This window comes from Ambystoma mexicanum, chromosome 1p, assembly GCF_040938575.1.
Source record: "Ambystoma mexicanum isolate Mex_15411 chromosome 1p, UKY_AmexF1_1, whole genome shotgun sequence".
Taxonomy (NCBI): domain Eukaryota; kingdom Metazoa; phylum Chordata; class Amphibia; order Caudata; family Ambystomatidae; genus Ambystoma; species Ambystoma mexicanum.
The window spans coordinates 1004702904-1004727961 of NC_090921.1; the positions used below are offsets into that span (position 1 = coordinate 1004702904).

At 45.7% G+C, this 25058-nt stretch overlaps 1 protein-coding gene across 1 annotated transcript in view; it reads left to right on the top strand.

Moving 5' to 3' along the window:
• The window catches only part of COG4 (component of oligomeric golgi complex 4), a 984804-nt gene that overhangs the window by 130313 nt on the left and 829433 nt on the right, over positions 1 to 25058 (top strand). The window contains exon 3 of the mRNA XM_069654962.1: positions 16129 to 16243. Coding sequence (XP_069511063.1) covers positions 16129 to 16243 — 115 coding nt within the window. The remainder of the gene's footprint in view (positions 1 to 16128; positions 16244 to 25058) is intronic.

Consider the following 25058-nt stretch of genomic DNA (forward strand, 5'->3'; position numbering starts at 1 on the left):
TAGAACGCAGCTATACCCCACGAAAAAATTGGCCTAACTGCACACATTAAACTCCTACACAGGACCAATGCCACCAGAATGCGGTCTCGGAGAACAACCACCAGACTGCGCACATTCGACTGATCTCCCACTACCACCGCACCTAGTATTGGGATGCAGCTACCATCGGATAATCACACTAGCGGCACACTTATTGAGTGCACTCAAGCACCCTATACCACCCTACTCTCTCGACTGACCTGGACTACGGTCCCCAAGGGCATTCAACCCACAAGAGCTTTGAGATCATACCAGTGATATGTAGGGTGCTGTGTTAATGCGAAATAACATGAACATATCCCCTGTGAACCGCTCCCTAACTACCCGTAGTTGGGCTGCTTCATAGTATTTTAAGAAGTTTGGGAGGCCCACAGCCCCATTATACTTGGGCGTCATCAACATCTCCAGGGCCACCCTAGGTTGTTTAGCTTAACAAATAAATCATGACACTATTCTGTGGAGATCTTTAAAAAAGGGTTGTCGGATGTGGAGGGGCAGCGCTTGAAAGCAATAAAGCACCCTGGGGATTCTTATGTTGATCGTGGCAATCCTACCCAGCCTCGAGATCTGCAGGGGCGACCACCTCCACAAGTCTGCCTTAACTTGGGCCAGCAGCGCATGGGAATTTTGCCCGTATATTTTGGGTATCGACGAGCCATGTTCACCCCCAAATATTTAAACTGTCCGTAGCGACTGCGAACTGAGAATATGTAGGCAAGGCAGCTAGTTGTGCCTCTGGCAGGCCCAAGCCGAGTATCTCTGATTCGAAGGGATGGTGTCCTCCGACGTATTCCTTATCTTTGATATATCATCTCCAGCTTGCTGGGCTCTGAATTTTTTTTTCAGTAGAGGGCGCTGCGCATCGACGTCCCTCGAGCCGATGTGTCTCGACAGCCTCCGTATCGGCGCCGACGTCACCACACGTATGAATAGACTCACGCAGCGTTCGTTGCTCAGTTCCATTTTTCTGCGCTTCGTGGGGCCTTGGAATATCGTTGCTCAGATCTTCAGTCAAATATATCGATATATTCCTCGTGAATACCGACTCGTACTCGATGGCTTCCTCACCCGAACCGATGACTCCACGGTCCGGCTTCAAAAAATGTCGAGACTGTGGAAAGAAAATGTCGTTGACGGATCCTCACAGGATCTGTTTGTGGTGCCTGGGAATCGAGCACCATTGTTGGGAGTGCAAGGACTGCATATCCATGACAGCGAAAGCCTTGAAGGAGCGGAAGGGGAAGCTCGAGAGAGGTAAGGCAGTTAAAACTTCTTCGAAAGTTTCCTTGGCGGAGTCGAGACATTCGTCTCCTCGCCATCATAAAAGACATTCTCGTTCTAGATCTCGGAAGCAGTTCCCATCACTCTTCGAGATCTAAGCTTTCAAAAAAGAGACGTCGAAAATCCCCTTCCTCGTCTTCGTCTTCCGTTTCCCCAAAAGGGGTCTCCTGTCCACAAAACATAGCTCTCAGGCTGAGCGGGAGGAATTCAGGAAAAAGATGCCAAGCGTCTTCGAGAAAGCGGCCTCGACCCCCTCGAAGACTGCTGAGGGTGATACCCTGGGTGAAAGACCCAAAAAATCAAAAAGCCACGAGTCGCAGTACCCGGCGAAAGAAGCCACTCGAGAGCGTCACAAACCTTTTGAGTAAAGGCAAAGTTGCGTCTTCGTCGCCGTCGTCGAGGATCCCTTCGACACATAGATCGGCGTCGTCAATGCCGTTATCGAAGGGTTCTTCGACGCACAGGTCAGTCGAGTCGACGCTGTCTTCGACGCCGAGAAAGGACAAACCCACGGCCACCTCACAGCCAGTGGCCATACCCAGAGCCTCGAGCACGAGAATGTCGTCGACAACCTCGAGTAGAATCCCGATACTCTCAAGTTCATCGAGGCCTCTACCACCTTTCTCAATGCCTTTTTCGATGGCTTTGAAGCCTTTAACGTCTGCGTCGACGTTTTCTCAGCCAATCATGACAAATCTGGCTCCTTCTGCTCTGGAAATGGGATTTATACCATTTTCAAGACCTGACCACTCCAGGGTCTTATCTTCTATTCATGAAGAAGGGGAGGATTCAGATCAAGAAAGGCCTTTTGAGTTGCAGGGATCTTCAACTCCTGCACTAGAGGAATTTACCTCCGAGGAAGGTAGGTTGAAAGACCTCCATGAAACCCTACAGGAAGCAAGTGGGTTGGACACTTCCCCAGAAGTGGAATTTGCCACACCAGACCCAGGAGAACATGCTGAAACCCCTTATAGAACCTTGATGGCAAGAATAATAGAATTTATGGGATGGTCCACACCCTCACCTGTTTTTCAGCAAGACGACCTCACAGACATCTTGGTCAAAGGTCCACAGGAAGATCCTGTAGTGCCATTTCATGCGGCATTACAAAGGAGAATATTGGCAAACTGGGAAACACCTGAGGTTATCCCAGCAGTTAACAAGAAACTATCAGCTAAATATCGGGTGTCTTCTGCCGACCCTGAATATTTATCCAAACACCCAACTCAGGAGAGTCTGGTTGTTCAGGCAGCTACTTCAGCAGGTAGTAAATCGGCTTACCTTACTGTTCCACAGGACAGGGATGAAAAGAGATATGACTCTGGCCAAAAAAGTATTTTCCGCATGCAGCATGGCGTTGAAATCCATCAATGCTATTTGTACGCTCGCAAGGTTCAGCCACACACTTTGGGAGAGTGCTTCATCGGCGGCTGACTGCCTCCCGGAGGGAGAAGAAGGGGAAGCGTTTCTCAACATCATTAAGGATGGTAAGGACGCAATGTGCGAATCCCTTCAGACTGGCATTGATTCTGCTGACAGTATCAGCAGGGCCATGGCGGCAAGTACAACCAGGAGATTTGCTTGGTTGCGAAAGTCTGGTTTTGCTCCAGATGTGCAAAGCAGACTCTTGAATATGCCCTTTGACGGCTCTTCTTCGTTTGGTAAGAAGGCGGACGACAGTTTAGAAAAACTACAAACATCAAAGGCAGCAGCAAAATCCTTCGGAGCTGCAATCCGTCAGACACGATATCGCCCCTCAGGAACCTCTTGGAGAGGTAAGTCCTTTCGCTTCTATTCCGCATTCGGAAAGGGCAGAGGATAGCCGGTTCAAAGGGGTCCGAAGAAATTCACCCGAGGTGGACGGGGTAAAAACACAAAAGCCGCAGTAGCAGCAGGTCACTCTTTACCCTCGTCATCTGCATCAGCTGCCTCCAAACCGCTCTGAGGACTCTCTTCACAAAACACCAGTAGGGGGCAGGTTAACTCAACATCTGACGAATGGCAGGCTATTACGTCAGATGCTTAGGCATTGGAGACAGTTGCCCAAGGTTACTGCCTGCCTTTTCTACACAACCCTCAGAGTCATCCACCAGGGAACAGCTCTCTGAGAGTTCCAGATCCGCTCCTCTTGCAGGAAATTGTAGACCTGCTAGAGAAAGGTGCCATACATAGAACCGGTACCTGTAGCAGAGAGGAACAAGGGCTGGTACTCCCCCCCCCCCCCCCCCCCCCCCCCCCCCTCCTCCCACCTACTTTCTCATACCGAAGAAAGACAGAGGACTGAGACCTATCTTGGACTTATGAGAGTTGAACAAGTTCGTCAGGAAGGACAAGTTCAAGATGGTAACTCTCTCTCAGATCCTTCAGGCCCTCCAGCTCCAGGACTTGGCTGGTATCTCTGGACCTACAGGATGCTTATTTCCATGTGCCAATCCATCGCAAGCACAGGAAATACCTGAGGTTCGCAATTGGCGGCTCCCATTATCAATTTCGAGTTCTGCCATTTGGGCTGACCTCCGCCCTGAGGGTCTTCACCAAGCTAATGTCGGTAGTGGCTGCAAGTCTAAGGAGAGAAGGGATCCACGTCTACCCCTACTTGGACGATTGGCTGATCAGAGCGGTATCTTCGGACCAAGCTCAGATCCAGCTAGATTATGTCTGCCACTTCCTTCACAAACTGGGCTTCTCCCTCAATTTAAAGAAGTCACAGATGATACCATCACAGAGACTCCAGTTCATTGGAGCGGTCCTGGACACTTCCCTGGGAAAAGCCTCGCCACCAGAGGTGAGGGCTCAAGTTATTCTGCAGATGGTCACCAAGTTTCAAAATGCCCAACGTCTCCCAGCCTTTGACTTTTTGAGGTTGCTAGGCCTCATGGCATCCTCCTTGTGCCAGAGGCTCGCCTGAGAATGAGATCTCTTCAGTGGGCACTGAGAATTCAGTGGTCGCAATTCTCAGGGAGAATTACAGAACTCCTTCAGATTCTGGACAAGGTGGCTCGAGACCTTTAGTGGTGGGCCTGCCTGGAAAACATCTTGAAGGGGGAACTGTTTTGGCAACCATGGCCAGAGATAACGGTAGTCACAGATGCCTCACTCACGGGGTGGGGAGCCCATACCAACGACTTGACCATCAGCAGTCGTTGGTCTCCATCGGAGTCCAGACTACATATCAACCTGTTAGAGCTGAGAGCAATCAGACTAGCGCTGAAGGCTTTTCTGCCATCTGTACAGGGCAAAAATGTCCTGATAATGACGGACAACACAGTGGCCATGCACTACCTCAACAAAAGAGGAGGCGTAGGATCACTACCACTGTGCAGAGAGGCAATGCAGCTCTGGTTTTGGGCAATTCAAGAAGGAATCTCTCTATCGGCAGTCCACCTAGCCGGAAAGAAGAACTTGACGGCGGACGCTCTGAGCAGGCAGGGCACAGTCTCCCACGAGTGGGAACTAGCTCTGGAAGTCCTTCAGGAGATCTTTGCCCTTTGGGGAACCCCTCAAGTGGATTTGTTTGCCACCAGTACCAACAGAAAATGTGATCTGTTTTGTTCAAGGGAATTTCCCCCGAGAGGAGCTCTAGGGGACGTGTTCATAGTGGACTGGGAGTTTCCACTCCTGTATGCGTTTACACCAGTCCCTGTCATTCCTCAAATGATCAGGAGGCTGAGAAGATTCCGGAGAACCATAATCCTAATTGCCCCAGACTGGGCCAGGAGAACGTGGTACCCGGACCTTCTGGACATGTCCATCTGCCCTCCAATTCGTCGTCCACTCAAGGAGAATCTTCTCTCACAGAAGGGCGGTCCGGTTCTCCATCCAGACATCAGAACCCTCAACCTTCACGCCTGGCTTCTGAAAGGTTGAGATACAAGGATTGGGACCTCCCTGATGACGTCATGGAAGTGTTGCTTTCGGCCAGAAGGCCAGCAACAAAGTCTTTAGACCGCTGCCATCAGGTCCTCCAATACCCCGGCAAACCCCTGCTCCGTTATGTCCACTCTACCCCCCAGTTCTTTCAACTCTCCTCTAATCCCCTTCATGGAACTGCACAGTTCCTCTTTAAGTGAACTGAATTGGTCTTGAAAGGTTGACATCCATCCTCCCCTCCAGGTCCCCGACACTCTTTCAACTCCTCCTTGTTGAGCCATTCCTCCTGACTGAGGCTATATCCCCTGCTTTCTGGTCTTGGGCTTCCCCGGGTACCACTTATGCCCTCTCTCCGCGCTGTGACCAGTAGTTTTCAAGCTGTCCGTGGGGTCTGGGAATTTTGTTTCTGCCGAGCTGGTGTGCTCTTCCTTTTCTGGCCTGGTATCTCAGAGTCACGTCCACTGTCTTCCTGTTGATATCGATTCTGCCTGGGCCCGACATCTCTTCGGTGAGACACCTGAAGGTGTCTCACCCGCTAGTCCCTGGGGATCTGTCATCAAGGTGGCCAGGACACGGCCATCGGTTTTGGATCCAGTTCCTGGGGGTGAACCAGTGCGGTAGGATCACCTGGATGAGGGCTCCTCTGGGAGTGGAAGTGGGACATTGGCGGGTGAGGCGCAGTATCCCTTTGCCAATAACACCTTTTACCCATCCTACCAGGTAGGATACCTAGGAATCCAGCCCCCACACCCCCTTTTGCGACACAAACTCTCTCACATAGAGGTAATTGTGAGCGACAACAGACTAACACCAGAGCCGTATACCTGACATGTCCCAACACCATGGACAGGCAAGGTCAGGTAATTACGGATTATTACACACACCTGGCTTCCATCACACTGCCCCACACAGATAAAAGGCGGAGCATGAAAGCACACTCTGAGCGAGGCAAACCACACAAGGAAACGCCAGTTCTAAGATGGCAGTTTAATGCAAGGAAAAAGACGGCAAAACAAAAGAGGGCCGCAAGGAGGGAAGTACCCGTGACCTCTAAAGACCGTTACATTCATGAGCCTTGGAAAGTAAGAAACCGAAGACCAGGAACTAAGGCTGATCAAACCTGCACAGTGTGTCTGAGGTACCCAGGGCTCTCCTGCGTCGATAACCAAGGCGGGAGGAGCGATTGCCGACGTAGTACTGTCCTTGGCTTCTACAACAAAGCTGCATCAGCAAAGACAGCAGAGCCGCTAAGTCAGAGAGACTTATACCAGATCAGCTTGTGTTTTGAACCAAGGTTGCAAGCAGCAACTTTGTATAAAGAGAAAAGTATGTGAGGCATTGGCGATGAGCGACGCAAGTATAATTGGAACCAAATACGTGATTGAACTTTGGGAGGCAACCCAAGATACCATACAGAGTGGTCCGGCGCCACGTGGGCACTCATTTGAAGGTCTGTGGGGTATCCAACTGATGCGGAGTGTGAGAAAAAAGGTATACTGAGATGGAAGTGGTCATGCAACTGGTCTTGCCAAATCCTGTGAACATTCGAAAGGTTTAGATAGTTTAAAGTACAACACAATTGGTCCGAGCCCGCCTGAGGGAGACTAATGGAGAGGGAGAAAGAGATCTGAGCCTGGCTGAGTGGGATCCGGGGTGGGCCATGGGTCACCCGAGAAAGAATTCTCTGAATATTGTTATGAAAGGGATCTGTCATGATGCCCGCTCCCGGGGAGCCGGTTCAAGCCCTGCGTCCCCGAAAGCGGACATCCAGTCCCCAAGGAAGGACCCAGCAACCCCATATAGGGGCCCTTTGGACAGTGTCATGGCGCCAGGCTCATAAAAGACATCAGTCCTGGCACCATAGGCGCTCATTATGGAAGTGCTTGGGTGCACTTACCTGATGCAGACCATGCTGCAGGATCCCGGCCTCCTTGAGGCCTGAAAGGAACTACTTTACCTGTGGGACTAATTTACCATCCGGGCGGGGAAGGATACATACCTGATTGGAGGAAGGATACATACCTGGAACTTCTTCCAAGGCTATTTAAACCCCACCCGAACAGCTTCGCGTTGTTCTGCATCTAGCAGCTGGACGCTCTCCGGCATCCTGACTTCTGCCACGCCTGCCAGCATCCTGGATCACCTGCAAAGGAAGAGAAGAAGAGAATAGAAGAAGGAAGAGTCCTTGCCTGCTAAATCCGCATCCCAGAGACATCTCGCCGACAATCCTGAAAAGGAAGACTTTTATTTAAAAGCTCATCGCGTCGATCGCTGCAGCGCCGCATTCCACTCACCTTTACAGGGCGCCTCCATGTTCAGCAGCGATCATCCGGATTCGCAGTCACGCCCCAGCGCCTAGGGAGAAAAAGACCAGAACAAAAGGTGAGCGAGAGAAGGGAATAAGGAAAGCTAAATCTCCATGTTAAGACTTACCTGTTGATTCATTCCCTCTTCATTTCGGGTCCGCGCCGCATCCTGGCATTTCCGGACCCCGGCCCCTAAGGGGAAAAAGAGACATCAGCGTTAATGAGCGAATGAAAAGACATTACCAAAAAAACGCTCATTAAAGACTTACCTGATTTCTACAAGGATTTCACCTCTCATCTCGGGTCGGTGCCTGTTCCCCGGCATTCCGTACCCCGGCCCCTAGGGGGGAAAAAGACACTAGCATTAGTACATTAATGCATGGACACAAGGGGGACCTCTTATCAAAAAACTTACCTGGAAGCCAAGCAAGTTTGGTTCTCACCAATCCGAAAATCCAGTGAAGTAACTGGATACCAAAGCGCCCCTGCATCAGAAGCAGGATGGAGAGCTCGTCCTTCCAGACCCTAAGGTGAGACGCTACGAGAAATCACAGAAGGGTTTTGAGGAGGGTGAGAGGGGAAAGTGGGAGGCTGATTGCATTACCCCGCAGACAGTTAATCCCCTATTTTCGCCTACAGAAGGATACTTCTGCGAGCCAGACAAGCCAGATTTGGGGGCCCGGTCCAGTCCGTCTTCCGAACCCTGCGCATCACCTTAGAAGAGGTCACAGCAGCGCGGACCAGGCCAGCGCCTCTGTGGGAGTCAGGTGAGCGTTACAGGATCTGAGCCCGGAAGTGGGAGAATCCAGGGCGAATACCCAAATTAAATATTGATAAAAGGGAAGAGAAAGTTTATGTGTTTTGTGTACACCAGGCCCTCTAAGTCAATGTATTGCTCTTCCCCAAGAAGCGCACGGAACAACCATAAATCACCAATGCAATTATAGAGCAAATACTTCAAACTATAAACAGACAGACACAATAACTCACAGGCACGCACTCTTTAGAAGATAATCGGCTCTTTACAGCTATTTATTCAAATATTACAAGTACATAGAAATAACTCACAAAAATAATAAGGACATAGATCACAGAAGAAGCGGCTGGAAGACCCCGGGGACAGCCAGGCCGAGAGTACCACAGCTCACAGGAAGGCCATACGTAAGCGTCCTTCTCTGGCTGAAGTCTCACCTGACCCCCTCCGGGCTTCCGCATATATACACACTCCACAAAGGGAAGTTAATTCTCGAACCTTCTGGAAATTGCACTTGCGCAGTTGAGGAACAGCCGTCGGTTGCCAGCTGGGTCAATCGAGAGCTCCCCCCAAGAAGCGCAGTGCCTCCCTTCTCTAAACACATGCTCCACGGAGAACAGTAGCAAGCCATAACGTTAGCTTTCCCAGAAGAAATGGCCTTGACGGCATACCAGGTTTGGAAAAACATGTTTGTTTCAGCACTGTGAATCTAACACTCAGCAAAATGTGTGCAGCGTTTCACTGCGGTATGAAGTAAATATCCAACATGGCTCCGAGCGCTCCCAGAATGCATTGCACACCCGCGCCATTTTGGATCAAGCATAAATCAAACTTGCAAAAGGCGAAGAGACTTGGACATAGAAAGTTCTGAACTGTGAAAATAGAACTGTATCTGCGTGCCGCAGAAGCCAGAGTGTGTGCGTTGCTCGAGTGAACCGCCTTGCCCCGTGCTGCAAACGTGGGGAAGGGAGGCCAACGGCCCAATCTTCCTGACATATCATTTTGTGAACACTTCTTTCTTTTTCATGAACTTCACCCCCACACTATTTGTAAATTAATATTAAGGATTGGCAATAGGTTTTTTAGTATAGGCCCTTTTAATTTGACAAGGCTCCACTAGGACTGCATTGTTATTTTTTGATGGCCATAGCTTGCTCCCATCTGTAGATTTAGGTTTATATAGGCATTTATCTCACACTTGTGAAAGTTCAATAAACACCCTTGAACTGTGGTCACTTGTCTGTCTTGCTGTTGATACAATGCCTTCCTTACACTTCCTCCTCGCATTAGCCTCCTGGCTTCGATCCGGGCAGTATCTAGTTGTCCCCCCGGTTATCTCTTGTAGTGTTGTGTCAGTAAATGGCACACTTTGCCTCGGCTCTCTGCTCAGCCTCCTCCACTCATCGCTACATAGACCATGCTATGTCCGCCCAGCGGTTGGGCCTGTTTGGTCGTCCTTCCTCTGTTAATAGCCTGGGTCCCGATAATCCTGTCTCCTTATCCAAGTCACTGAATGGAGAGCTGCTTCCTCACTCCTCCCGGGCGGGGTTCAAGTCTCTTATGGTAGAGCTCCACTTTAGGCAGTCATTTTGGCCCAGGGCCCCTGAGCACTGCCGGCCGGCCCACCAACCATACTTCAGGTGTCCACTTCATTTCCAAATGGGCAGTTCCCCACTGCACCTTGCTTTCCCAGTCTTTGGTCCTCACTCCCCCTTAGCCACACACACCCGGGTCCCTGCTTGTGGCACCGTCAGCCACTCCAGCCGCTCATGTCGGGCTCTTCCTGCCCTTCAAGGATTTTTTTTGAATAATCTAGTTTCTTAGGGGTCCACAAGACGGACACAGACTTTGAGCATGGCCACTATCCATGTTTCACCAATGATCTCAAGAGGGATGGCCATTGGCCATGACCTTTCGTCCTGGCCAGTGGTCCACGCCTACCTGCCGAAGCCCATACCCTGCTCTCTAGTACTTAACTAGATCCCTCTATTGATAGCCTAAGTCTATGGCCATGGCCAACAGCCTCATGTCCTCTGACCTTCTGCCTTTGCCAGTGGCACACTAGTCATGGCCTTTTACCATGGCCAGTGGGCATGGCCTTCAGCCGTCTCCACTGTCAATGTTGCCCCAAATATTTAAAAACACAGACTGACTCAGCTGGCAGTCTGAGGGTCCCCTAGGAACGCCATTGAGCCACTGTAAGCGTGGCACCAATTATAAAAGACATATCCCGCTGCCTAGTAGTTCCGATCCCACCTCTGCAAGTTTAAAAGACTTTCACCAGGTTCCAGTGGTCCTTAGGCTATTATTGACCTACTGCCCCCAAACCTCCCCTTTTTATTCCTGTGATAATTTCTCACACTAACAAAAACGTCTATGATTCTGTCCTCTATTCCCACAGATGTCATTCCCTATAATCATTTGTGCTGCTTGTTCTCTCTCAAAGTTCAGTTCCTGAAAATTCAGTGTCCACCAAAAACTGCTTCAGTTAAATCAGTATTCAATCTGCTTACTTTCATTCGGATCAATATTCAAAAAGGGATTGGATATACGTGAAATGTTATTTGCCTCTTTGCTTTAGCTTTTCACTTTCTGGTCTTTCCATACACAGGCTGACTCCAATATGCCCGGTGTCCTTTTCGAAATTCACGGGACTCACCGGGCTCTCTGGGTGTCTTTGGTTGCTCATGCAGTGAATCGTAGCATCCAATACAGTGAAGTCTGTTTTGCTTTCGCCTCCTCTGGCTCCTTCTGAATTCCGCGGCCGCCACTTATCCCAGCGTCTCCGATCAGAGCTCTGGTAAGCCTTGTCCGGCTTGCTTGCACCTGTGAACCCCCCAGGGCTGCTCCTCTTCCCCTCGACATCCCCGCAGCCTGCTGTTTCCTTGCTGCGGCTCTCGACTGTGAGCCTCCTCACTCCACAACACTGGTACCCACTCTTTCTTGCTGCACAGCTTCCCAGGGATACTTGGTCTGCTCGCACCCACAACCATAGCCAACACCGTTCGGTCTCCTCTTCCTGTATTGCAGGTATTTACATGCCCCGCCAAGATAATTGGTTTTCTGAGTACAAGACTGCACATTGTTGATTCTAGAGTCTTTTGTTGTTGTTTCTTCCTCGTCCCAGTACTAGCGTGGTGTATCTGTGAATGAATGTCAATTGGAAAATGGGGATCTGACCTGCAATAGCTTACAAAAGTTTGAGGAATTGAGGGGACATTAAGAGAGGTAAAAGGGGATACCATCTCTCATCTAAGGGCACCTCATCACCTCCCTCCAAGTCTCCTCCACCCAGGTGATCCTCTATTGCATAGCCACCTGCAGGGTCAGGATCCGATGGAGACAGCGTTTCCGTGGCCACCTGGCGGAGGACAGATTAGGGGAAGAAGTGAAGACGCCCTCAGATTCCTCATACCATGGGTACATGTCCTTACCATTGGTGGGGTTGGGCTTACTCCCAGCCTGAATCTTGGATAAAAGGAGGACTCTTGCAACTGTTCCTCGGATAACTGTTGGAGCCAAGACTTCTACGAAGAGCAGCCCGCTGACTACCTGAGGAAGACCCCTGCGGCTGACGAGCTTGATTCCAGGGATTGACCCCCTGAAACCTCACTCCTCTGCCTGCTCTCAAGAAGACTCTGCCTTGACCACCTGAACCTGTGAGAACCAGTGTCGACCCCTGCTTGAGGATCTGAGCCTTCTGAAGTGTCCCTAAACCAACCGGTTTACTGACTAGCTCTCTCCTGGGCTACCTTCCTGCAGCCATTGCCGTTCTGAGTAGAGCCTTCGAACTTTGCAGATCTTCAGCTTATACTACAAGTTGTCTGCTCTTGTATTTTTCTCACTTCGTGGGAAGCTGTACTGGGGTTGCTTTTGTGTTCGCCGCTGTACAATCGCCTGTCGCCGCCAGTCATATTGATCTTCTTTGGAACACTCTTTCAAACCTGAAAGGTGTCCTGAGGGGGTCTGCACCGTTTTGGTTACCCCTCATTTTCTTCCTTGTTTTCCATAAATCGGGTGACCTCCCAAAATCCTCCCACCAGGGCTCATCTTTGGAAATCCATCTGAAGTCCCCAACCCCCTCCATGGTGTTTTACCTCCCTGCCCGTCTCCCATTACCCCCTTTCATTCTTCGGTTCATTTGATGCATTTTCTTTTCCGAGCACGCCTTGCGACATTAACATGGAATTCTGTTTCCATGGAATTCTCGCGATAAGCTAGAAAATGGTCTCACTCCACACCCCACCCCAAACACCCTGACTGCACGTGACCCCCCCCAGTAACCTGATGTGAATGCACCCCTTTTCTGCCTCCAAATGTGTTTAGCACTTCATTTTTGTCTTCCCTCTGTATTATTGTGGGAGTCGCTCGCATCGAGCAGAAACAAATGGCGTTTTCATTCCTGAAAAGCCTCTCAGCCCCTCTTTTGCAAAGCACCAGGGGAGATATACATGTTTTTCAGGAGCATGGTCACCCCCTTCTCCATTGAATATATTAAAAACTACTCAACAAATTTACCCTAAATCACTTTAAGGCACCTCTCCAACGCTTTGTGCCCAAGTTGTTTCTTATTTGGTGCAAATCCATCCAGTGGTTTTCACATTACGGTGTTCAATAGAAGCACTTTTCCTCTATGGGATAATGACTAGTACAAGGCCAAAACCAGTGTATTTTTCTTAATGACTTTTCCACCTTTTCATGAATTTTCCCCAAAATGTCCAGTTTTTTGTTTTGAAAAATGTCATCTAAATCTGGTCACTGAGTCAAAGTTATATTACCATTTAAATTTGGAACAGTCTGTTAACCGGTCTCACCTTGACGCTTGGGCGACGACCTCTGTTCTACAATATATAACCTTGATGCTCAGTCACCTACCAGTGCGTTTGATTAGTATTTGTGTTGAGCGCTGCAGGTCCAATAAAGCCATCATATTACAAGAATCATAAAAAAAAATTGGAAAATCATCAAACTAGACCCACAATTAAATCTGCTTTTTCCAAAACCACCTATCATCGCTTATAAGAGGGGACGTAACTTTAAGGACCAACTAGTGAAAGCAGAGAGACCCCCAAGGGACATACAGCAAACGCTGACCAAAAAGAAGACCGGCACATTTGCCTGTCTTAATTGCTATAACTGTAATAAAATTATGAAAGGCGGATATGTAAGACACCCGAACAATGGGAGTAAGATCAAACTGAATGACTATGCTACATGTGATTTCGAATGAATAATATATGGACTAAATTGCCTGTGTGGGATTTTTTATGTAGGCCAGACAAGTAGGAAAACAAAAGAGCGCTGGAACGAGCACAAGAGCAGCATCAGAACCACCAACGTAAGATCGCTGGTAGCTCGGCACTTTGCAGAACACAAACATACCGTAGCCCAATTCAAAGTAGTAATTATAGAAGTAGCCAAAAAATCCAGAAAGGGGGGGGCAATCGTTGTAAGCGTATGGATCAAAGGGAGATCTTCTGGATAGATAAATTGAACAGCTTGACACCAAACGGAATGAATGAGGAGCGTATCCCAGGGGTGGGGGGGGGGCATTTCTGTTAATTGAATACTGTGAAGAATTTTCAATTGTACATATCAAATGAATATTCGTAATGACATTACCTGTTTTACAAAATGTGAGCACTAACTGCACCATACCCAAATGAGAAGACCATCTGATTAGAGTGTGAGCATAATCTGTACTTTGTAAACATTTGCATAGCTCCATTGGAATGTCTGTCACATAAATCATAAAGAGACGAGAATGAACCATGGGTTATTTGTTTACATAATAGGTGATGTGCAAAACCATCTGGACTTTGACAAGATCAATAAATAAGAGAATAGGGCAGAACCTATCTCACACACTACCGTGATATTAAAACCTCTGGTGATCACAATCTAACATTGTGACTATTGGTAGGTAGGCTTATTATGTCACATTTGACTATACCCGAGTATTTCGATATGTTTTTATTTTTTTATTTTTTCAAGGATACTGGGACAGAAAACCATAATTGTTTACAAGCCCCAGGAGGGTCTACACCTAGTGTGGTAAATACCAGGATATACTTGTGCATTATGCAGACCACAAAGCATTGTATTTAAAGCGCCTGCAGAATTCTCCATAAAATCTAGTATAGTGCTAATAAGCAGAATAACAATAATGGGAAGTATAAACATAATAAATTATGCAATTGGTAATCCAGGATTACCAAGACAAAACCGTGTGCAAACCATTTCTTTATTTTATTTTTCACACAAAACTACAAAGTGACATCATCACACGATGCAATTCTACATCTGTACAAGATGTTATTTTAAAATTGAATTGTGCTGCACTTCCTAGCCTTTTGGGCAGGGGAGAGCTCAGCACATTAACATATGTGGAAAACTCTTGAACACCCTAATCATCACAGCTACACCAGCAGGGACCAACTCTGGATAGTAGTGCGCATCCAGAGCGGGGACCCCCGGATATCGCACTAAAGTCTTCATTATAATATATTGGCAATTAGTATCTAATTTTGATAAGAGTATATAGACCTTGATTAACTTTTTTACCAAAAACCTACAGGTGGATGAAAGGAGACACCTTGAGCAACCTAGGGAACATTTTTGCAGCTGGAAACATTTTGCAGCTTGAAATCTGATCACTGATACATCATAAGGGTAAGATCTGTCATATTGATGGGTATATGGTAGATTGCACCCATGGAGGGAATACAACAATATCTCATGAGATTACTTACATCTACAGGTGCAGTTCCACCAGTGAGGTTACCCTCACCAAAGGCCGAAAATAAGTGAGAGAATTGGGGAGTGAAGAATTTCCCTAGTGACGTATCAGTTAATACACTTTCGCCACAATAGAATTCTTTAGAATATTTATTACCTCATTCAGCAGGTATAGATGGTTAAACATCTATTTTGGATCTTTCTGGATCTTTTGGATCTTTTTGGATCTTTTTAGGGAGAATCAGACTACTTACATGCGGGAGACCGAGACGATAGAAGTCGTTGAAGGTGACAGAAGGATGAAATACATGACTTATAAAGTACAGAAACATGACAGAACATCAATGGAATATTTTATTTAAATATTACTAAAGGTGGTTTATTAATCATTCTTTATAGATATCAGAAAATTGAGTAGACCACTCCTGAAGAAGGGGAATACAGACCCCGAAACGCATAGAGACAACATACAAGGCTTGAACATATTACCTATACAAAGAGTTCTTAGTGAAAGAATTCAGTTGTCAAATCATGCATCTGTTGAAAATCCTTGGAGTTAAAATTGTCTACTAATGTTGTGAAATTGAAAACCTGGAAATTGTGAAATTACATGTATTGATTTATGCTACAAACTCAATGCTGACACAAATTGAGACAAATGTTACATGATTGGTTAAGTGGTAAGATGCTTTCTACTTTGTAGTACAAATTTGATTCTATGATTATATAAAACCATTTTTTAAGACAAATTCTAGTGTAAATATTATGTGAACAAGAATGTGAGTAACTGAACGTTGCGTTGTATATACAACACAAATCTGGTGTGCAGGGGATGGGAGAGTCCCACAAGAGTGTGGACTCCCGTTTTCTTCATTGATTAGTACAACCCAGTGTCTGGGTTGGTTTTCTCCCCGGCACCCCACTGCTTATTTAAAAAATCAAAAATTGTATGAAGGGATGGTGTGCTCTAGGCTAAAAAGACCATACACTAAGTTTTCCTTCCCAGTACCATACAACAGTAATGGGTCTGGAAAGCCCTCCTAACAGTTGTTGTTCCCAAGTTTCTACTGACCTCCGCACTCTGCTAACTGATCAGAAGATCTGTACGGTGCTTGACATACTGCCTTTTCTTCCCTCTAGCCCTAACCTACAGCTGATCGAAGGAGATGCAAAGCAGTTATCTGGTATGATCACCTTCACCTGTAGCCTGGCTGAGAATGTGAGCAGCAAAGTCCGTCAACTAGACCTTGCTAAGGTATTTACCTACATGTGACATTAGGAAATTGTGCCTTTTTCTTTTAGCTCCTTATATGCTTCCTCCACTCCCCAACTTCATCTTCCTGTTCCTTAGACTCTCACAACTGCTCCTTCTCCTAAAAGGTATAAGGTTTGGGAGACTCTGCCGATTGGCAGGACAGACACCCTGGATTATGCAGAGATTTACCAGTAATCCTCAGTATGCAAAGTCCTTTTCTTCCTTATCACAGTCTTGAATATCATGAAATGATGCACCGACAGAGACTGGTATGGGGTGCTAATACATAAACATGTTTTTATTGATCTCTGGTTGTGATAGAATGCCATCTGTGAGAGCGGAAAAGAATGAGCCTTTTGATTTCTAGTAATAAAAAGATGCAATTAGCTCTGTCTCTGAAAGCATGTTCTTTTAATCACACACCACTTCAACAAATACTCCATTCTCAAACACATTGTGCACAAATGTTCCTCTTCTGAACGGTTTCTGTGGCATATCATCGACAGTGATTTTTACTAAGGGTCTTTTTACAAACACATTTTGCCAAAAAAGTAATCGAAATTTGTTTAAATAATTTTTGGGAGGTTTCTCCGCCAACCCCCACCTATTTTGAATGCTTCCTGACTGTTAATTATTTCAATCAGGCGATACACCCGGGTCTCAACCTAGTATGCAACGCACAACTGGAATGCTTATTTTATTATATAAATATATATAGGTTCAATATTTGAGTGATATACCACTCATATTACACCCCTTTTCAAATACCCCGGGTCACGATGGACCAGGAATCGGGCTGGTTGGTAAAGGTAATATTTATTTAAAATTCAAATCAAACATATACTTTTTAATAGGGAGCAGCAATCACCATTATGGTGACAATAACAAATCAGAAGGTATGCAATGCACTTAAATTCACTCTTTAGCAACACAAAATAGAAAACACCAGAGAAAAGAACACTTTTGGCTTGTTTGGAAAAATAACACTTAAGTTAGAATTTCCCCATGCAATATTCCTCAACCCCAAAATAAGCAATTCTAAAGAGATATAAGGAAACAGCAGGTAATCAGGAATGAGAAACCATAAACTCTAATCCAACCTTCCCTCCCCAAACAAGAGAGAAAAACAGATCTGAAACCTTACAAGTTTAAATTGACACTCGGAAATGGCTGAATAAAACACTGAAAGTTTGCAAAAATCTCTAAATCAGTACACATTTCTATGGGAGCAACATTGGAAAGATACTAGCAAGCATAAGCAATAGTTTGAGCAAAAGTAAACAATTTGAATGGAAGGTTGAAAATAATTTAGAATAAAAATAACGTGTAAAAGTTTGCAAAAAGGTTTATTCCCGCCTAAAATTAACCAAACATTTTTTAAGAAAAATGGGTGAAATTCACTGATTTTGAGTGGTTTGGGATGTAGCTACAGGTCTTAGGTACACTCTGGAAGTGAAATTAAGTCTCTAGCTATTAAACTGAGGGAGATATGCAATGTAGAATGAGAGGCGTTTTCAGAAAAATCGGGTAGTGAAAACAGAAAAGAAACTCAGTTTGGACAGGAAAATATTTACTATAGTTTTACTCCAGACTTGTTACGCTCACCTGGTATCCACAGGGACGCCACCCAGCCGGGTTACTCGCTGATATGCTTCTCAGCTTTGCCCTGATGTGGTCTGGGGGGAAGGTTCTGCCTGAAAATACAGGAGGACTGTGTTCAAGACTGACCGACTGAGGTAAGTATCCTTCCTCCACCCCCGTATGCTTTCAGTCCCTCTGGCGCCCTCTCCTCACCTTGTGGTAGAATAAGGTTTTCTCTCCTTCCTGCCTTCCTTGCAGGGGCGCGTTGTCTTTCATGGGCGCGTGCGGTCCAGTTACTTTACTGACGCCGGCCCGTTTGATATTGTTCAGGTAGGTCTTATTGCTGTTCTTTAGTTTTGTTGCTATCCTGCATGCCTTTCTTTGTTTAAAATGTCTCTTTTTTTCTCCCTTAGGTATGCAGAGCTTCAGCGCGGCAAACTGGCTTGGTTGAGCCCCACTGGTAAATGATGGCACATTAAGAGCGCTATGATGCAGTAAGTAAGCGCTATGCGCAGCGCTGCGAAGTCTTGCCTTTGCTAACCTGTGTTTTCCTTCCTTGTAGGTCGCGGTGTTCTTCAGCGTGAGTGGAATGTCTGGAGTGGTGCCAGCGAGGTAAGCCTTTTGAGCAGTTTGTAATTTGTAAATGTCTCTACAGCTTTCTTTAATGTTGCTCTATCTTCTTCTTTCAGGTCATTCTGTCCGGGAGGCATGCAGATTCGAGGAAGCTGTTCTCAGTAGCTGCGAGTGTTTAAAGATGAAGACTCCAGGTAAGATGCTGCTGCTAATGATCCTTTTGTCTCCTTGCAGGCTCTGCTTCTCCGAGGTTCGAGGGAATAGCTGGACACGGTGAGCGTCACGTTGCAAGCTGCAAAGTAACATGAAGCATGTTCTGCATTCATGGTGTGGTTTATATAGCCCAGGTAAAGTCGCACCAGGGAACGTAGTTCCAGGCCTGCCACACCCAAAACACTAGACCGCATAGCTTGGTTCTTAGGGAACCAAGCTATGTGGATGCCTCCATGTTGGCTGACAATACAATAAAGTAGTTCCCAAGCACATTGTTGTTCATGGTGTATGAGCCTGGCGCCATAGGCGCCTGGACTGGCCCCCTGAGGGCTTTTGAAGAGGATGCCAGGCTCTAGAGGCCCGAGTCCTGACTCCACCTGGCCAAAGGGTTTGCAGGAGGGGTTTTTGGGCGAAGGTCGTGACAAGACTAGAGCATTCCAGCTAGAATACCAAAGAGGGACACAGTAAACTCTGGAGTTGATTCATGACTTCAACCCCAGATCCCCAGCGCCTGCCCTGGCGGAACCAGTCGGATCACTCGAAATAGGATTGATAATTTAGGATTTACACAAGATAAAATAACGAAAGAAATGGCACTCAGCAAGATAAATTAAGACAGGATTGCAATAAGGATTCTGACAATGTTACAAGTTATTAAGGTAAGGATAGGATGGTTGAGAGATTGGGATAGGACAAGGCAATGCAAGGTATGCTATGGTTTTCTATGATTTCTATTAATACTTGCATTCCACTTTAATTTAGGATTTTGGACCATCAAGGATTCTGTTCAGCACATGGATCAGGTCTAACCAAGGACAGCTGGGCAAATCTGGCGGAACAGGATCAGCTGAGCCGTTCTGGTCACCGGACTGCACTGGACTGGCACTTCCGGTTACTGGATACTACAGATCAGTGGGGTGGCAAGTTGCAGTAGGCCTGCATTTAGTAGCAGCAAGCCAGACTGGATCAGGATGCTTCCCTTGGGTTTTTATTTGTGGGATTTTTCGAATTTGAGGCCTGGCTGAAAAGGGGTTCAGCAATGCATAGGCCTTGGCTTTGCAATGAAAATCTGAATTCGGGGATCAAGCAGGATGAAGAAATCAGGAATCAGGAACAGGATGCCAAGCAGGAATTCAGGAAGAAAGTCAGGACTCGGTGTGTGTGTGTGTGTGTGCTGTCAGGGGCCCTTATTTATCATGCCAGATGACATCACTACAGTATATGGCAGGGGCAGGCTTACTACCCACACTCATAATACTAGGATGGGGCCAGAGCATAGTTTCCTCCTTGCCTACAGCTAATTGGATCACAGAAAAGGATGTCATGTTTATGAATTGATTTTTTTCAATGTCTGGAAACCTGCCCTAGCTACTGGAACCAAAGTCTATTTTTGCCACAAATACATATTTATGCAGTTATAAACTCTGAGAAAATCGGATACACAGGTTACATATTTCGTGCATCATATTTCAATCCAAACCCCAAGTCTGTGGGACCTGGTTTTGCCTTTCTGCTACATTTTGGCAATTTTAACCATGAAAGATTTGGCCTAAAATTCCCCACTTTTGTACACAGATGCGCATTTACCCCTGGGATGTGGGTACAAAATGTTATGTTCACAACATCAATACCTTCCCCGTAATCTGTGATTTTTCACAACTTCTGTTCCTTATGCAGTGCAGTAATGAGTTCTACCAGGTTTTCAAAGAAAGAGCATACAATTAGATTTAGAACTACCAACTTTTCATATCTTTCCTAATTCTTGTTGCAAAGTTAAACATCTTTAAAGTTCAGTTACAAAATAGGCTTTTAAAACCAAATGTCACTTGATCAGTTCTTTTCTCCTTTCCCCCCAACTACAAGCAGCTGTCAATTCCTTTGAAGCAGGATGAGGGGCCTCTCTCTTGATTGAAGGTTTTATTGCCCCTCACACTTGACAGGTGAGAGTCTCAGCCTGCTATTGTCCCAGCCTGCAGCAAAGACGAATGTCTGATGAGCTTATGAAGTTCCTTTGTCCTGGTGCATTCAAAGTTTTTCCAGCTAGCAATTAGCACTTTCCTGTGCCAGAGGTTTGAGGCGTCACCCTTTCTCAGGGCTAGCAACTGGCAGAACAAGTTTTTTTATATAGTTTGCCAACTTAGCCTGAGTTTTAGCTTTTATTTTCTCATTTTACATCTCGACTTAAACCTATGGAATCGAAACAGTTTATAGATGTACTTTTACCAGCAACAAATCCTTTTACATTTCAAAGTAAGCAGGCCTTTACACAACAATTTACTTCTTTTTTTTTTAAACACTTTATTTCTCATTTTCAACAAGGTACAATAAGAACAGAAGTAACAACTCAGGATTTTGAATTGCAAAAACAGAACAGCATAAAACTAATCAAAACAAAGATCCAACCCATAACCCTGTAATTTACCACATGAAAATTTATACCGATTCTAAACAAAAGCAAATGTACCAAACCAATGACAACAGACAAACAAGACCACACAAAACAAACACAAAGACAACAGACCCCTTCCCCATAATATATCAATAGAACCCGAAAAAACAAGAAAACCAATGCACTATACTCTTGAACCAAGTCCAGCTTCAACCATAAATGTCATTAAAACTTCCCCACACATCCTCATAAAGGCATTCCTTGTTTTGTTTGCAATACATCATTTTCTCAAATCCGGTTAAAATTTGAACGTCCGAAAGCCATTCCTCCACCCTCGGCTTCTTCCGTGTCTTCCAAACCCTCAACACCTGTTTAGCCGCCATCAACAGAACCTTGACTACTCCACACGATATCACCCAACTCACATCCCGTCCGCCATTATACAATAATAAGATAACCGCCAAAGGATTGCGTGGATAAACAATATTCCAAACCTGACATCTCTCCAAAAACATTCCACTCTTTCACAATATCATAACATATGTGTTAAAGTACCTTTCTCCTTCCCACAACCCCAACACTGATCACCATCGACCAATCCCAACTTACACATACGCACCGGGGTCCAATATATCCTGCCCAATATCCTCTGATGTATAAAGCGCAATTGCAAATCCACTTTGGCAGTCGTCGGAACCCTCCAAATCTTATCCCATTCCCTTGGCGCGAGTTCCCTGCCCAACTCCTCAGTCCAAGACAACCTCAGCTTGTCCCACAAGTCCAACCATTTACCATCAGGCTGCATAAACTGCAGAAAAGCAGACACTCTTTGACGTCCAATTTCCAAAAAAACAAAATTCTCCGGCTTCCTCAAAAATGACGCGCCCAACATGCCTCTACGCTCTGAGAGGAGAGCCACCAAAATACCATATCTTCTCAATTCCCTGTTCCTTAACCCAAATTTCTCAACCAAACCTGCAAAAGGCACTACCCATGCGGCATTCCACACATCACCAATTACCCTCTGAACCCAACATTTCCAATTTAGTACTCTATTGTTAAACTGTAGACCAGGATTATGCCAAAGGGAAGCCCCTTCATAAAGATGCAAACCTTGCCCAGTACCCAGTATCCATGACGACAAAGCCTCCTTAGTAGCCAAGACTGATTTCAAACACTGCACTTTCCTAGGCAACTTCCCAAAAGAAAACAAACATTTAATATCATATGGCAGGAACCGCTGTGTCTCAATTTGTACCCACCACTGTACCCTATCCAGGGCTTCACCAGTGTAATCGGACACTTTCTTTAATAAAAGACCACTACTATAATTCTTTAACACCGGGTACCTGAAAGCCCCATCTTTAACCTTCCGGACCATGATATACCGTGGAATCTGGCCCTCTTCCCAGGCCCCCACAAAAAGTCCTGAAATAACTTATCTATACGCGCAAACGCTCCCATCGTAAAATGCACAGGAAGAGAGTGGACAACATACAGAACCTTTGCCAGCAAAATCATCTTAATAGCATTAATTTTACCCCAAAGAGTCAGATTGATACGTCCCCATCTCATAATATCAACAACAATTTACTTTTAAATGGACGATTTTCTCTCTTCAGTCAGAAAAAGCACATATTACTATTTCTTTAAATTCGGTTTTAATCTCCAGCAAATACACTTTCTGCAGCTACAGTTCATTTCTTGAGTGCTAGGGTTGTTTTGTAGCATGGATACTTTTAACAGGCATCTATTTAGAGTCTTTCTCTGAACAGCTAATTCTTGATACTTTTGCAAAGAAAATAGACACGTTTCCCATGTAAAATGAAAACCAAGCCCTTGGTTGATTCTTCAAAGATACCTTTGACAGGAGCTGTCATTCAAATGAGGCCCGGTTCCTTTGAGACACAATGGATGATCCTGGGCATTGCAGGGCCTTTTTAACCACAGTGGTTCATGAGAAATTGATGAATTTAACGCCAAACAGCACTTTTAAGGTTGAAAGATGTAATTTTAAAGAGAAATTTTGGGTTTTCAGCAAAATAATGCTGCCTCTTTCACTTCACTCCATGCTAAATGTTGCAGAGCACACTGGCACATTCCTGAAGTGAGTACTCTGTTCCACCGCACCTGAAATGTGTGTGGCAGGGTGGTGCAGCCATTTTCTGGTTGTTGCAAAAACGCAGTTTAGAGATCTTGGCGCGCACAGGAGTCAGCACGACCATTTTGCTGTTTCTTGCACCAATGCAGCAAGTGATGTGGTAAGGCACATCTGAGTGGGTCAATATATCCCACATGACCCCGGCAACCCAATGACCTACTTGTTAAGGCCTCCTGTTTATTCCCTGTCTGGGGCAGAGTTTCAGCCAAAATAGCCCATTTGGGCTCTGCCTTAGCAAAAGCTTTTGTCTTCCCAGGGAAAAGGTTGCACCTCCCAGGAAGACCAGAACTGCCCAGGTTGCAGGGAAAGTGCTTCTGCTTCAAAGGGCAGTTCTAAGGAAATCACATCAGGGATGCTTATTAATAGACTCTTTGATGTAGCTAGACCGAGAATAGGGTGGAGCAAGCAACTCGAGATTGGCCTTTCCATTAGAGAAGGGTGACGCCATCTTGAACATTTTTAGGGCTCCCAAACTTCCTTTACCCCCTGCCCCTCTTCTAGACTACAGTTCTGAAACCACAGTCTGGGTGGCATCCCTTACAGAAGACTAGAGGGGACTCATGTATACATATATAGTGAGTGGTGAAGACCAGGACTTTCAAGGATGGGGTAAGCTCTTCACCCCAACCAGCCCAAGGGAATATTTGGGGTGTACTTGCTGGCTGGACAGGGCCTACTGCAGCTGAGACCAGTGGTCTGGAACCTATTCACTAATGTTTTTGTGTCGATCACGATGGAAGATTTAAATCCATGGACCCTTTTTGAGCGTACTCAACAGATTCCAGGTGCCGACTCACCCCATCGCGGCTTGGTTTCTTGACCTGATTCAAGACAATCACTGCTACAGGACAGCACGTCATCGCTGGTGTTACGACAGTTTTTCTAAAGCCCGACTAAGGGCTTCATAGAACCATATCTGAGGCAATACAAAAACTTCATTATTAGTTTAAGGCTGTACCACCTGAGAACATTTAGTAGCGTAGACCGAGCAGCCAGGCTTATCTTAGAGAAAGAGAGGCTGTTGCTTGGTACAAATAAATTGTAGCTTACATATGGTCCAAAGGAACACTGAAACCCTATGCATTGTGTTAAAAATCAAAAATAAAAGGATTATTTAAATACCAGTAGGCCAAGATAAATCTTGGGGAAGCAAGTACTAGAACATAACATATAGAAACAGAATTCTAAAAACCAACTCCATACTTACGGTATACAAACCAAAGTATAACCTTACTAAGACTACACTAAGCAGTCAAGGTGAGTCCAACCTACAACACATTCAGAATGGCAGTCAGCTATTCCTGGGGAGTAAAACAAGGTTATTTGTACTTTTAGAATACCATCAGTAATTCAATGGTAGTGGACCCCGTCGGTCATGGAGTGACACTGTTACAGAAATCACTTAATAAACCATCCCAGTTACAAGTATTCAGCTTGTAACGGATATTACTTTGTATAACAAAGTTCAGAGCTAATAAAGTAACTGCTATGTACTTTCTGGAGGGGTCTTATGATGCTCAGAGTATGAACACTCCACTATTTTAGAATGCACTAAGCAATTCAGGGAAATCAAAACCCAAATTTAAATTTTAGAAGAGCAGCAGCTGGTCAAGGTAAGTAAAGACCCATATACTTTTAAGAGGGGCTACAAACAACTGAAAGTATTAACTTCAAGACTGTATTAGAAATGCACTAAACAGATCAGGGAAAGCAAAAACCAGTGGTACACTTTAAGAGTGACAATCTGTTATTCAAGGCTGGTAAACCCTGTTGGTAAGCTTTTCTACACTCCTTCAGTTAAAAATAACAGTACCATTACTTTTCAAGTGACTACCTAAATAGTAGTGGCTCACGCCCACAGTTTTTACAGTACTGACAGTTCCACAGTTTAACTAGTA